Source organism: Brachyistius frenatus, unplaced genomic scaffold (assembly GCF_029030835.1).
Source record: "Brachyistius frenatus isolate BFR_SWC_R1_liver_20210118 unplaced genomic scaffold, ASM2903083v1 Contig_7, whole genome shotgun sequence".
NCBI classification, from domain to species: domain Eukaryota; kingdom Metazoa; phylum Chordata; class Actinopteri; family Embiotocidae; genus Brachyistius; species Brachyistius frenatus.
Genome location: NW_027210606.1, coordinates 2,900,721 through 2,917,046, shown reverse-complemented (window position 1 = coordinate 2,917,046; position 16,326 = coordinate 2,900,721). Strand labels below are relative to the sequence as shown.

Sequence of the window (16,326 nt, the reverse complement as noted above, 5' to 3'; positions counted from 1 at the left end):
CAGTGTTGTTAAAAAAAAACACAAACTGCGAGTGCACAGCCGAAGACTTAACAAGCATGAGGAACACAGGAAGTGCAAAGAAATGACTGGTTTTCAAAACCACAGGGACAGACAGGTGACTGAAACAAACTGACAAAGACGGACAGAAAGAACAGACTAAAGGGAGAGGAGGACAACGAGGGACAGATGAAACTAATCTGCAAGGGACAAATTCATCAAGACACAGGGGATGAGTGACTACAAAGTAACAGACTACCAAACTACAAAATAAAACAGGAAGCTCAAAATCCAGACTGAACTAAAGACTACAAAACGGAGAGGGGAATTCCACACAGTTACCTCACTTCTGTGAAGGAATCCGCTGATCACTGCACAACTGTTCAAATGAACTGATTTGGTTAAAAAGGTTGCTGTTTTTAAACCAGGTCTGGGTTCGAAGGGCAAAATATCTCCATTTCAATATATTTAATCTTGAATAAATGACACATTGAAGTCACCTTCTTTCTTTGCCTTTTGCCTCCATGTCTGTTTATCTTTCCCTATATATTTTCTGATGTTTTCTCCCAATCTCACAGCTTTCATCTTGCTTTTCTTTTTTTTTTACCATTAAGGTAACTACTAGTAAGTAAGGTACTACTCTGTTTCAGTTTTAGATTCAATCCCAGTTAGATTCAGGAGGCTATTTCACACAAATCCAGAAAATCAGGATGAAATCGGTGGATTTTTCCCCAGTGTGGGGAAGCCAACCCCGTGATTGATTGTTTTAAGGAATTTGGAAGGAAAGTGTGGCATTTATTTACCTGTGTAGCAGCTCCCCCGCCTCTAAAAAGTGCTTGCAGGCAGGATGGAAAAGTTTTAAGGTGGTTTGACGCTGAAACTCCCCATTGAAATGTGTACAAATTGGATAATTTTCAAATGGCATGTTACTCCTACAGCCTACTGACTGCCTCTTCTACAGGGCTCATAATGTCTGTTAGCATTAAAACATTATTAATTCTTCCTGCTTAACTCTCGGCTGACTTTTTTCCAGCTCATTACTCTGTTATTTGATGGTGCCTTTTTCCTTTCCCTCCCTCTTTGTTTCCCCACCGAGAATGAGAGGAACGGCCTACAGTACAGCTGGGATTGGTTATTATTTACTGGCTTGGCACACACACACACACACACACACACACACACACACACACACACACACACACACACACACACACACACACACACACACACACACACACACACACACACACACACACACACACACACACACACACACACACACAGTGGAAACAAATTGGGTGAATCTGCTCTGCACATAGGAATGTGAGGCACATGTGTTTGTGTGTTTTAGGTCTGGATGACAGAGCTGAGGGAATGAGAGGGATGCTGAGAAAGAAAGACAGAAAGAAAAAAAGAAACAAAACGAAAAGAAAGAGAGGGAAAAGAAGTGATAGAAAAAGAGAGATTGATTTCTGGGAGGCAGACCACTCTTGGCCTCGTCTGGCTCTCCTGACAACGAGGGTTAAAAACACTTTTCTCCCTCAGTCTTTCTGTCTCTCTCCACTAACTCCCCTCCTTCCTTTCTGTCTTTCATTTCCTGACGTTCCTTCCCTTTTTCGTTCTCACTGTTCGAATATTTTCAGCACAACCCTGAATGTCTGTTCTTTTACAACATCCCTGGACTTCTTCTTATTCATCCTCTTCTCCATCTTTAGTCTTTCTCTTTCCCTCGCCCCTCAGAGGGCGGCGGTGGGTGAAAGGACCTGGGAGGGGGGATCTGTGGATCTGCTGCTCCGCTGATGGTGAGGAATTACAGGGAGGGAAAGCAGAGAGCAGAAGTGAAGAGGTTTCTGTGTTGACCTTGTCCCACTGCCAAACGGTGGGATGGTAGTGGAGATATTGCAAGGGATTATGGGTGGGGATAGTGAGCGAAGAGAAGGGACAGAGAGAAGAATAAATGATGAATGAAAGGAGACTGAGGAGTTTACTCATATGGAAGGAAGTAAAAAAAAAAAATCAGGAAATAACAGTCAGAAAGATACAAACAAAAATCCAATATGATTGAAATGCTCTAAATTCAAGGATTCAAGGTGAATATACATTTTAATAGCAGACATAAACAGATTTATGGCATCTTCGCTCACTGCAGCCAGAGCTTTTTTGGAGCCAACCCCTAGCGACACTTGGTGGTATTGCACTTTATGGGACTTCTGCTTTTCCCTCACTTGTCAAACCCAGAAGCTACGTCTACTTTTATATCCAGTCTATGGTTGAGACACAAGTCTAATTTTTTTTTCAAAAGGATACTTTTGGTTTATTTCAACCTGGTGTTTTTGCCATTAATATGGCTATTGTGACTCTAGATCATGCTCCACACTCCACCCCTCTATTAATGAGATTCAGATGAGAACAGGCATGATTTGTCTCATTACTTTGGATTAACAAAGTTAAACATTAACTCAACACCATGCATCAGTGTTAAAGAGTGAGGTCTGAGCGTGCATATCTCTCTATATGTGGGGGATGTTATGAGGCTACAGACGTCTTGGGATTTAAATGAGCCTTGTATTTGCATAGTTATCTGTTGCAGATTTATTACAATAAAGTTAAAGTTTTGATTTAAACTATAGAAGGAAAACTTCAGTTAAAGTTAAAGTTGCATTCATTTGAGGTTGACTGTCCCCTGAAGTCCAGTATCCTCTCTCCTTTTAGCTGTTTCACTCTATAACTTCTAAAGGGAAAAATCCGGCTCTGTCAAAGCTAAATACTCCACTTTATGTTCACCAGTTTGTCACACACTTTGTCTGGCTGCCATTTGATGCTGGAACGAACAGAGTGGAGTCGGTTTCACAAACTTTTTGGTTAAAAAAAACAGCTGCTCAGTGAGTCTGGAAACAATGCTATGAGAGTAGTTGGAGTGTACCAGTACAGTAAAAGCTACAAGGCTTCATAGTGCTGAGAGGGACTGCTGTTCATAATTGGGGTTGTCCCTATGAGTGATGCATTTTATATTTCATGCTGTAATTTGATTCATTTTTAATGTAAACATTTGGCTTAGTGCTGTTTTTATGTACACTCACCGTCCACTTTATTAGGTGCACCTGTTCAACTGCCCGTTAACGTAAATATAAGTCAGCCAATCACATGGCAGCAACTCAATGCATTTAGGCATGTAGACATGGTCACGATGACCTGCTGAAGTTCAAACCGAGCATCAGAACGGGGAAGAAAGGTGATTTAAGTGACTTTGAACGTAGCATGGTTGTTGGTGCCAGACGGGCTGGTATTTCAGAAACTGCTGATCTACTGGGATTTTCACACACAACCATCTCTAGGGTTTACAGAGAACGGTCTGAAAAAGAGAAAATATCCAGTGAGCGGCAGTTCTCTGGGCAAAAATGCCTTGTTGATGCCAGATGTCAGAGGAGAACGGCCAGACTGGTTCGAGATGATAGAAAGGCAACAGTAACTCAAATAACCACTCATTACAACCGAGGTATGCAGAAGACCATCTCTGAATGCACAACATGTGGGTCCTTGAAGCAGATGGGCTCCAGCAGCAGAAGACCACCGGGTGCCTCCTGTCAGCTAACAACAGCAAACTGAGGCTACGATTCACACGGGCTCACCAAGATTGGACAATAGAAGATTGGAAAAACATTTCCTGGTCTGATGAATCTCAATTTCTGCTGCGACATTCAGATGATCGGGTCAGAATTTGACGTAAACAACCTGAAAGCGTGGATCCATCCTGCCTTGTATGAACGCTTCAGGCTGGTGGTGGAGGTGTGATGGTGTGGGGGATATTTTCTTGGCACACTTTGGGCCCCTTAATACCAATTGAGCATCGTTTAAATGCCACAGCCTACCTGAGTATTGTTGCTGACCGTGTCCATCCCCTTATGACCACAGCGGACCATCTTCTGATGGATACTTCCAGCAGGATAACGCACCATGTCACAAAGCTCAAATCATCTCAAACTGGTTTCTTGAACATGACAATGAGTTCACTGGACTCCAACGGCCTCCACAGTCCGTTGTGGTGGAACAGGAAATTCACATCATGGATGTGCAGCCGACAAATCTGCAGCAACTGTGTGACGCTATCATGTCAATGTGGACCAAAATCTCTGAGGAATGTTTCCAGCACCTTGTTGAATCTATGCCACAAAAAATTAAGGCAGTTCTGAAGGCAATAGGGGGTCCAACCCGATACTAGCAAGGTGTACCTAATAAAGAGGCCGGTGAGTGTATGTCAATAATTGTGTGCTCCCATGTTTCTGTAATGACTAAAACTGATAAACTTCAATGTCCTCCATAAAGGAAGCAGCTCCCACTTTAGCCAGGCAATAAGATGGTCCATCAAACTAGTACCATCTGGGAGTTTACTATACATGGTTAAGTTCATCTTTGAGCTACAAAGGGATAAACTGTGATGAGGTGGGTTTATCCATTATTACAGCCCGGCTGTATCTCTTTCCTCCTCAACTGATCTCCTTTCCATTTGTAAAGCTCCAAATATTTGTCTCCTGCTTGTCTCAGAAATTAACTCATGAGCATTTTCCTTCTTGGATCCTACCTGTCTGCCTCCAACATTTTAAAGTTAATTTTTAGCTCCATATGTTCAGTTAATGACAGACGTTAGCAGTTTTATGCAGTAAAAACATGTAATTCACTGCCTAATGTCCTCGAGTTTGAGTTTCAACATTCTCCAACATGTCGTTCGACAACCCGATTGTGTCTGAGCTTGTTCTGCTAGAAAATAGTTCAGCGTCTTAATGAGAGTGTAAGATTGGGTCATTGTTGCAATGCATTCCGGCTGTTTGGAGTGTTTCACAGTACAGAAATCAAAGATTCAGAAGAGCCAACCACAGAAGCCTCCCTTTATTGTTAATATAGTAAGATAGTGTAAGAGTTTAAGACACATAGAATAACTGACTTGCCATCATATAGAAATAAAAACAGCAATATTTGCAGTAGTTACTTTAGCCCACTTGAAGAACTACAGCACCACCTTTCATGACATCTCACAGAGTATCAGGTCTACAACACTACTAAAACCACAAAGTCGAGTTCCTGCTACTTTAGTGTCAATAATTTCTGACTTGTGAAATTTCTGTAAACCACATCAGTCGGATGCCCTGAAGTAAACAAACACAAAAAACTCTCATTACACAAAATGAGGATAACATATGATGCACAGATAAGAACAGAGGAGCAGGATGTATTGTTGAGTGGGGAAGACTCTGTCAATAATCAACTATGACTCTCATGTAGTCCTATGAAAATGTCTTCTGGACTGTCAGACTCATAAGGAGATCGGATGATTGGTGAGGGTCCTCAGCTGATCTAACTCTTGATGCCTGAGTAGGTTTTGGATTATAGTTTGGAGTGAAGTTTCACCTTTTCATATCTTACTTATCCATTCATTACTGAAGTTGCTGATATCACCACCGTAATGTTTATGTAAGTCATGTTTAGTTTAAAGCCCTGACATGTCATCTCCAACGAAAAGTGCACTTTCTGCTAGCAGCAGCTTGGTGACCTCACCAGCTGCAGGTGACACTAAATGGTTCTGGTGTTTTTGTTATTGGGGGCTGAAGCCCGGCATGGGAGGAGTGGGTCTTTGCCTTTGCTTTGGCTTTGGTGCCATCGGTCCGTCCACATAACCCAGTATCATGGTTAAGCATGTAATACACATCCTCGTTCACAAGAGGGAAGTATATCAGTATCACGTTTTTGCCCCGTGATGTGTATCACTGTCACGTGCCTTAGGAAAACAAAACCATGAGCACTGGTTCTTGTTAATGGAAAAGCCACGTGGTTACGGCTAGGATTGTCGAGTCACAGACTCAAACCCTGTTCTCCTGGATGAAAATCCGGGACTTATACCACCTCTCATATCTCTGTACCTGGACTTCAGTGGCCTTTGTACTTACTGATGCGTGACATCAGTCACGAGACATCCGTTACCTGACCTTTACATATGTGTTTTTCTTACGTCTAGACGTGATATTGGAAGCGCATGTTTATTACACACTTTGCCGTGATACTGGTCGGTTCTACTTCCACACATCTTTCAGTGTCTCATTTCTAAATTACTGGCAGTAGAAAGGAGCACTGGTTAAATACGTAAGCCCACAACACAAGTGTTGGTGTAGCTGTGGCCTTGAGAGCTGTCGCTATGGGGGTCATCCGCTCACACATGCACAGTCCTCACGCAGAAGTTTGTGCACCAGAATCCTGCTATTAAACATTTTGGCCACAGAAGCCGCTGTTGCTACTGCTCAGCTAATGTTACGTTCTTTTTCTTCAAATATATATCCACATCTGTTGCGTGGACTTACTCCTTGTCGTGAAACTTTGCTGTTGGAACTTTTGAAGCATATTCTGTTACAACCCTTATAAAAGGTCCATTTAAGTCTCAGTGCAATTCAAAGATGAGTTTAGAGATGAACAGAGAGTCAAACATTTTTCAAGTGAAAAACGACATAATCCCTGTCTTGAGAGGTTACTCCCCTCGCCCCGTCCTCCCCAAACAGCAACCACCACTCCCCTCCTAAGTGGTGAAGACGCCAGTGTCAGTGTGAGAGACACTGCAGGCTCGACTGGTGGCTATTGCAGACTCGCTCTGCAGAGTTGCATCACTTAGCGCTGCTGAGACGCAAGAGAGGGAGGGAGGGAGGGAGGGCAATACTTAGACAAATAATGGGAAAAGTGTGAGGAGAGGAAAGGGTGGGAGCCCTTGTCTGACTCCCACAGTTTCTGTTTTCTACATGCCGTTTTCACCACCTACTCACTCTTGGCCATTTTTCTCGTCCTGAGGGAGGTTTTGTTCCCCTGAAAGCTGACATAAAGAGCATGCTTTAAATCAGAGCTGACATCATTTGAAACATTCACAACTCGTGAAGACTGACAGTAAATTTGCTTTTTGCCACAGTGGCAGCAAAAAACACCTAACTGCAGTGGTGGTGGTTTTGTGTTTGTGACTTGAGTTTGAGATATGACATGGTCATTAGTGTTTTGGATGATCTACTAGTCCTGCTGAAACAAAACACTTCGACTTCAATAAGCAAAGACGAACTCCTGTTTGTCTTCCTTTTTTAATGAAACTTTTGCCTCCAAGAACACAGTTTTCCCTTTTGTCTCCATCTCACCACAGTGTGTGTGGAAAGCCAAACCCCCTGCTGTTACCTCTTTGTTTCCAACCTCTCTCTCTGTTTTTACAATCGCTCTTTCTCCACGATGCAAACCACTTTGTCTTTTGTCTTTTGTCCACTACTCTTCAAACAGGTGTCCAGTTTCAGCCAATTCCAGCCACTTCTCACAAACTACCTCAGCCTTTTCAGTCAGTCTCTGAGCTTGTGCCTCCAAGTCACAAAAACAAAGCCTCCTGTCATCCTCTCTGTTGCAGCGGCATTGCATAATACCTTATAAGGATGTGGGATTGAAAGATCAAAGGATATAACCCCCAAAAAATAGGAGCTGACATCATTACTGGAGTCATATGCCGTCTTGTGTCCATGCTCCCTCTCTGTTTCTCTGCTGGCACATAAAACACTGACATTGAAGAATTCTTCAACCCCACAACCCCCAAATCCAAACTTTTATTCTCCAATCCTGCAAAAGATTTGGGAAACTTGTGATTCTATCTTGTGAATTTCACCCTTTTTCTTATTTTAAAATATTCTCTACATGAGAAGGAAGTTGTGTTGTAGATTGTGTACATAAAACAGGAAGTACGAAGGAATGCCTTCTATAAAGTGTGATACAAGTATGTGTTTCTGCTACAACAGCAAGAAAAGGAATTGAAGAAAAATGAAGGGAGGCAACTCAGAAATGCACCAGAGAGTCAAAAAAAAAAAAATTTAAAAAATGGGAGAGAAGAAAAAGGGAGTGGGAGGATCAGGGAACAGGAGAGGTAGCCTGTGCTGTGCTGGAGGACTGGGAGAGGAAAACCACAGGAAGGAGTGAGAGCGAGAGAGGAGGGAGAAGAAAATAACGGGGAGGGAGAGGCCAGATCAGGGCACCATGGAAGCAAACGTTTCCTGTGACAGGAGGAACGACTCTTAGGTGTGTGTGTGTGTGTGTGTGTGTGTGTGTGTGTGTGTGTGTGTGTGTGTGTGTGTGTGTGTGTGTGTGTGTGTGTGTGTGTGTGTGTGTGTGTGTGTGTGTGTGTGTGTGTGTGTGTGTGTGTGTGTGTGTGTGTGTGTGTGTGTGTGTGTGTGTGTGTGTGTGTGTATGTTACACCTGAGGGGGACATCAACACTCTGCATGTGTGTCTGTACTGCCTCACATATAATCGAGTAAAAACATTTATGTATTTCTACTGCATTAGAAACTGTCAAGTGGGATTTGGTGTGTGTTTGCATGTTTCCAGTGTACTAAAGGGCTCCAGTGTTCAGAAGATTGGGGACATCAGCAGCTCATGTGTGTGAATGTGAACTGATGTTTATTTGCAAACCCAGGTGTGCACATGCAGATACTGTTGTGTAAGTGCAGTAAAAAGCTGCTGTTCTCAGAATATGTGTGTGTTTGTGTTACCATCTTTGTGAGGACTTAGCTTCAGATTTCAACCATTGTAATACGGACGTTTCTCACTTGTGAGGACATTTTGCCTTGTCTTTACTACTTTAAAGGACTGTACACTTGATTTTAAAGTTAAGATTAGAGTTAGTTATTGTAGGTATAAGCGCTGGAGTTTGGCATTTAGCTGTGGCAGTTAAAGTAATGCAATCTGTTAATGAGTGGTAAACGTGCAAGTTACTGTCGCTTAGTGAAAAAACAAAACCTATTATGTGTTTAGAATAATATGCACTATATGTGTGTGCATGGATGTGTGCACACAAGTACATAATGTTTGAGTGCAAGTCTGTGAATAGTCAAAGTATGTGGCAGTAGGGGATCCATAAGAGGGTCTGGGCATGCTGCCCAATCGCAGGTCATTGAGGGAAAAAGGAGGAGGAGCTGCTGGAGGTTGGGGGCTCATGTGTTGTGTGGTTATGAGTCTTGTGCATGTCTACTGGTGTGACCCTCATCTGCGTGATCGCCTGGATACATATGGTCCTGAATGTGCGTGCCATCACAATACCTCCAAATAGCAGCATGTGTGTGTGTGTGTGTGTGTGTGTGTGTGTGTGTGTGTGTGTGTGTGTGTGTGTGTGTGTGTGTGTGTGTGTGTGTGTGTGTGTGTGTGTGTGTGTGTGTTTGTGTGTGAGAGAGAGAGAAGTCAGTGAGGTTGCAGTGGAATGTGAAACCAGTGTGGTGAGGTAGCTGGCAAGCAGGCAGGAGGACCTAAACACTGACTTCATTGTGGTTTAGCCTCTGCCTTATATTATGTCGGGGGATTGTGTCAGTGATTGTGGAAGAATTTGCGGCGACAGCCAGTTTAGAAGTTAAAGAGGTGTACATGTAGCTGGAAAGTTGCCGGTTTTAATCCAGCCAGTCAGAGTAAATTAGGAATGCTCTTACTGCCAGCTATCATTAAAGAGCCATATAGCAAGACACCCAATAGAGGCTTTGCAGTTGTGTCACAAAACTACTTGCAACCCACGTCTGGCGCCATTTAGGAGTTCCACTCTCCAGTGGACCAACTAAATACATAACTACTGTCTAGAAAAACAGATACCTGCAAATGTTTTTGTGGCGTGGGCAGAAGGTCTCAAGTGGGACTGAAAAGTATGCAAGAAAGATTTCTTTCCAAACTTTGGTTAAATTAAAAGATTTGGAGAAGTTTAGGGAAATATTTTTATTTGGCTTCTTGCTGAGAGTTAGATGAGAAAATCAAACCCACTGCCATCTGCGTACATTAAAGGTCCCATATTTGACACGTTTCTGTTTTCTGTTTTGCAGTATTGATTTCCATAAAAATATATTTTTGTCTCAATATAGTTTAACATCTCTTAAGCTTCTCTCCAGAGGTCTACCAACATCAGGTTGTTCTGTGTCTGTGCCTTTAAGGTGCATTTCATATCAATGACTCTCTTCTGATTGGTCGACTTTTCCAGCCAACCACAGATTTTCTCGATCCTGTAGTTTGTTTGTTTGTAGTTTGTTATTTTACGAGAAAATAGTTGGACAGTGGCCTGCTGAGAGCGGACATTAAACATCAGCTTTTTAAACATCACAAACGTATGGAAGTCCAAACGGCTTGTCAAAATGGCACAGATTCTGAATACAGATTGGGCGGGTTTATTCATGGACTGAACATTTTTACACTTTTACAGTATTTATACAGCCCCTGAATCTGATTTATAAGTTAAAAAAAAAAATTAAGAAATGGTAAACTGAATTTATACAATATGGGACCTTTAAGACTGGAGCTGGAGCCAGGAGGGAATAGTCTTAATGTAACTTAGTGTAAAGACTGGAAGCAGGAGGAAACAGCTCTGTTTAAAAATCTAAAACTGACAAATTTTCACTGTGACGACCCTCTAAGCAGAATCTATTTTACTTTAATGTTGCTTCTTTTCACTCTAGACACAATCAGATATGTAAAACTGATAAATTGTGATTTACTGGGAGTTATATGGTGAAACCAGTTCGTGGTGAACAACAGTTAGATGCAGATTTCATGACAAAATCTCTTCTACAAAATGAGTAAGTGTCAAACTTTTTTCCTCTAAGTGCTGTGTTAGTCTTAGAGCTTTTCCTCCAAAGTAGAAGCGTACACTGTGTCCTCACATTACAGGAAAGTTGGCTCAAAGCATAAAATATATCACATTTTTAAGGAACTGCTATTGAAACATAAAGTAATCAAAACACATAAAGTAACGGGGTAGTGCTTTGCAGTAAACAAGCTAATTCCAATCCTGTTCTTTTATGACCAGACATATATTTGACCTTTCTGTACTACAGTGTCTTATTGGCAGATCGGACAAATTGGTGGAAAATATTAGCTGTGTTGACACATACTGTATGTTAGGGTAATAATGTTGGCTTTTGATGGTGTGAAATGATAAACTGGGTATTTATTAGACTCTGAAAACAAACAGATGACTGTGGATGTGCCAGGCATCTCTCAGGTGCGAACAACGTCAGTGTGCTGTTTTAACTTTCCCAACAGCTGTCAAGCATTTTCCTGCACGTTTGGTCCACTTCACTGCACAGTTTTCCCCCTCTGGGTTCCTCCAATGAGACTTTTTTCTTTGAAGCAGATATCTGGGTCCTGAGTCATTCGTTCTAACAAGAACCCACGAATTGAGTCATGGACCGTGATAGCTTTTTGTCTCATGGCTCACCCGCAGTGTCATGCCATCCGAGGTGGAAAACTACTGTAAAATCTTGTTTAGCCCCTGAGAAACCAACCACAGAAATGTAGAGGATCACAGTAACAAACCCACATATCATAATGCCTCTCTGAGGTTTTCCCCTCAGGGGCTGAGCTACTACTAAAGTAGACAACACAGGACTGAACCCTGCTATTTTTAAATTGGCTTAATTGTCTTTGAATACATGGATGAAGACAACTCAAATTTGAAAGGAGCAGGCCAATTACTTAACATGTGCGGTTTATTGAAATGCTCTTGATGCTAGTTATTACTGATGCATCATTACTTATCACTACATTTAAGTGTAGCCTTTGCTTCTCTGCACAGTGTGGTTTACTTTCATTCATTTTTTGGTTTTGTTTGCGTAATTGTATTTCATTATTTTAAATGAATGCAGTACTAATTTACGTTGGGAGTCTGAAATTAAGTGATTTACTGCCTTGCTGTTAGTGTTGATTAGGATTGAGGACTATTACAAAATTTGGTTTATAAAAGTAACATTTGTACTGTCAACATAATTGAATGTATAGTCTGGAGAGCAGTATCATTTCAAAAGGTTGTTCCCCCTGGTTCAAGGAAATGTGAAGCTGCATATACTTTCAGCTGATGTTAAACACCCACTTTATGTGATTTATGCTGCGTTTACCACAGCAATTGCACTGGATTCATATGGCTCACTTTGTCTATAAGCAATAATTAGAATAATTAATTATTGAAATCTGGAGAGGATCCATCTGTAGCTGTGAGCTGTGCTAAACGGATCGTAATATAGTAAACAACTAAAATGATTGTTTGGCTGACTGATAAAGTGTGAAGTATATTTTAGAGTGAAGATTTAAATGCCGTCAGCTGTCACCACACTTGTTATCACACGGCTTTGCCATCATTTCAGATCTACCTGTTGCTCTTAGCACTGATGTCAGTTGTAGAGTGGTGTAAAAGTAATGCCATCTCCTGATTGGTCAGCATCTCAGAGTACCAGACCGTTCAGGAGGTTGTTTTCAATACGGACTTCGTCCCACCGTGAGGGGGAGGAAGGGACTTCCTGTAGTGGTTAACACCCACAGGAGTGTCACAAGACTGGAGTCATTTTGTTCATGTGCTTTAGAAAATCCTTAAAAACCCACATTTAATGAATTATATTTTTTAAGCTACTCATGTTTAATATTTTAATAAATAAGTTACACCTAAACCAAAAGTATTTTTTTTTTTTACTTTGGTTAGCTAAGCTAATGCTAAGCTAACCAATGGAAAAAAAGCCAATGGTAAGTTAACCCATTAGCTTAGCATTGGCATTTTACACATATCTCCATATATTTATGCTTTACAGTAAAAATGGTAAAAAATACCATTAAGATTTGAGATTATAAAAATCATATTAACACAAAATGTATTCCATAGCAGCTCAATGTCAGAATCAGTGCCTTCAAAAAAAAAAAAAAATCACTCCAAGCTATTGTCATGTCAAAATAGCTGAAAGCATTTTGTGTAAAAAAAAATAATTAAAGATCAAATAGAGCTTATAACATGGATATGGGAAGCCATTGGAATTGGTTGGTTAACCGCTTTTGTTTTTTCTTTCAGATTTGCAGCTGTAAGCAGCCACCATGCTGTCATTAGACGAGCCACTGGACCTGAAGCTTCCTTCAGGACGAACAGACGGTCCAGTGATACTTGGAAAGAGGGCCTGTCCTTCCTCGATCTGTGCCCCCCTCAGCACCACAAGACCACGGCTACAATGTACAACCTTTCCATCACCTCCCTCTTCACCAGGTAGGAGTTAGTCAGAAAAACTGAAGCGCAACATACAATATTCTCAGCAACATACAACCTGGTAATACACCCATGAGTCCGATAGAGGGTGCCATGTTAGTGCCATGTATTGCTTGAGGCATAAAAGTTCTCATGCATAACTCAGGACTTTCATGCGAATGACCTGTGTTCATGCCATGCAAAAGCAAGTCACGTAATACAAGCAAGTTATGTACATAACATCAAGTATTCAACGCACGTAACTTTACTTACGAACCTACTTTAACCCGAACCGTGATCTGTTCCACGTGATCTTTGGTGCCTTGACCACGGGTGCACTTTTTATGCCTTGGCATGGCAAAATGTGGCCCTGACACAGTGTCCTCTAGTGGACTGGAGGGTGTATAACATGCTTTGGTGTGATTTTTGCTTGCTACAGACATAAAGACAAGGTCAACTCATACAAACACATGGCATGCCGTTAATGATGCCATGTTACAGAGATTAGGTCTATTACCCTGGTAATGCAGTCATGTAATAAGTTGATTCTCTGTTCTCACATTCCCAGTAACTTAATATTATGAATCCAATGAATGGTAGCTCTTTTCGGTCCTCAAACAGACATAGATTGTCCCCAGATTTGTCAGCGGTGCTCCTAACAAGAGGAGCGTGACATTGACATGATGTGGCCTCAAAGAAAACCACAGAATGGCCTCCCGTGACAGTCATAGACAGGAAGGACTGTTTAACCCCAGACCTGACTTAGCCTAAGTGCTCAGTAATGTCTAATGTGTATATGTCATGGTCTACTCTGTGTATATTGTCATATTTGATAATGCCCTTTTGCCCTAACCTCTTGTATACTACTTGTCCTATGCAAATTACATAGTTGCTGGATGTGGGCTGTGTGTATTTCTTGATGAAGTGAGTGTTTTCACACTTTCACAGTATTTATACAGCACCCAGACCTGTTTTATTGTCAAAAAAAGAAATGGAGATTTATAAAATATGGGACCTTTAAGTCAGTTATAAGCTAACCAAGCTGTGAACCAAAGGAACTACAATTTCCCATAAATAACAAGACATTGAATCTAAAGTAAATATGTACATCTGCAGTTACTTATGTAGCGCTTTAACAAACAGGACTGGACAGGACTAAAACAAAAAATATGATAAAAACAAAAACAAACAAAATGTGAGAACATTGGTATAAGAAAAGCCTGGGAATACAAGGGATTTTTTTTAATTTTTTGTATTAATGCCAGTTGAGCTGGATAATCTATAAATTAAGATATATTGGATTAATGATCAACCGATGGAAGCCCCATTGTAACATATAGATAGATAATACGATGGGACCTAGCGTAGACCCTTGAGGCACCCCGTAATTAAAAACAGCAGTTTCAGACATCTCATCCTTAACTTTAACTCTAATCTCCCATCCAGACTCCCAGGCTTCCTCTCGAGAACGACCCGGGTCCTGCTTCACTCCTCCAGCCATGGACCTCAGCCTGTCACCTTCCTCCCGCCATGCCACTTCCCTTTCCCCATCTCCCTCTTCCCCATCCTCCCCCTCTCCTTCCTCACCTTTAGAGTCCCCTCACAGCAGCAGCAGCCCTCAGCCACATCTCTTCTCTCGGGTGAGTCCAGGCGTTTCACATCGACACCTGCACTTTTTTCAATCGGAGACATAATGTGCAATAATGTGTACATTATTTACCATCAGTTCAGATACCGCAGCTGACATTTCTTCATTTGAGAAATGGTTATAATTAGGCATACACTGTGGTAAAACTAATGCTACACAGGAACATTGTTTTATAGTCCAATTGGTCCAGCTCTAGATAAATAATTTTGACAGATTCATATTCTTTTATGCTTTCCAAAATGATCACCATTAAATAATAAAAACACACCTGCAAGCTTTTTATTTTTGTCATTTCTGAAAAATAGCTCCTATAACACAGCATGGGGCAACACTGGCATAAATAGTGCTATCCCAAGTTAAAGAAATGTTTTTCGAACGTATATACTTTCTCACAATCAGTTAGATGTTTGATAGCGCTCTCATATCTTTACAGTAAGTAATCAAGCTTTTGCAAACAGCTGGTTATCTTAGCTCAATGCAAAGATGCAAAGACTGGAAACAGGGGGAGCAGCAGACTGGTTCTATCCAATGCTAACAAAATCCCCCACCAGCACCTTTAAAGCTCACAAATGAATGTTACAAAAGATAACTAGCTGCTGGCGATTGCTATTTATCTACAGAAATATAAGTGGTATCGTCTCATCTAAGTCTCTGCAAGAAAACAAATGTTAATCAAATGTGTATCAATGTTTGGGAACATACCACTGCCCCTTATTATATTTCCTTTTGTATTTGTGCTTCACTGCTCCACTAACCTGACCCAGTCGTTTTGTTTCCATGACAAAGACACTGCCGGTTTGTGTGTTGCCCTCAAGTTAAATGGGATGTGTAAGAACACAACTCTCCCGTTTCATAAAAATGCACTTCAGGGAACACTGTCCTGTGTAGGTGTTTATCTTAATGTAATCAGCTCATCTTGTGAATAGGCACGACCGCAGTCTTCTCGGAATAATCCAACCAGGGAATTGTTGCGGCTGAATGTGCTCCGCTCTTCCTCAGCAGGCCTGAATTGAATTGGGATCCTGGGAGTGAATCTAATTTGTCGGTGCAGTGTCTGCGCACAGCACACAGACATCCAGTGACTAAATCAAATTCTAGCCATGCTTGAATGGTAAAACATCAAACACACAGCTTCTTTTGTGCGGAGCACCAAATCTCTCCTCTTGGCCCAGATTCATCGTTTAACTCAGAAAGTACCTTTTTTTCAAGTAGTCCTAAACATAAAAAGTGGACTGTGAGATGCATTCATCACATATCGTCCTCATTAGGTTCTTCAAAGATGCCTTTGAAACTGTTTAGTAAGACTTCTGTCGATGACAACTTAGTCAGCTCAGCAGTGCACATTTCTGTTGTAAGGCTGAACAAAGGCTCAATAAATACCGATCAAGTTATTATTATTTTTTAGCAAAGACTGTAGTATTGAGTCAAGCTGTAGCATTTCAACTATTTTTATAATACTAAACCGATTTATCGTTCAGATAGACCTCAAGGTACACACAACAAATTAATAATATTTTGAGAGTACAGACAGTGGAGTAACAACTATATTAGTATATACTTTGCTTCTATCTGATTTCCTCCTACAAGTCAGTTTTCTTTTCAGTCAAGTCAAAGCTGAGATTCTACAAGGTTCTCAGTATTAGATCCTCTTCTGTCCTC

At 41.2% G+C, this 16,326-nt stretch overlaps 1 protein-coding gene across 1 annotated transcript in view; it reads left to right on the top strand.

Moving 5' to 3' along the window:
* LOC138615789 (zinc finger protein GLIS2-like) overlaps positions 1 to 16,326 on the top strand; it is a 30,764-nt gene that overhangs the window by 6,018 nt on the left and 8,420 nt on the right. The window contains exons 2-3 of the mRNA XM_069689615.1: positions 12,852 to 13,040; positions 14,466 to 14,659. Coding sequence (XP_069545716.1) covers positions 12,875 to 13,040; positions 14,466 to 14,659 — 360 coding nt within the window. The 5' untranslated portion in view covers positions 12,852 to 12,874. The remainder of the gene's footprint in view (positions 1 to 12,851; positions 13,041 to 14,465; positions 14,660 to 16,326) is intronic.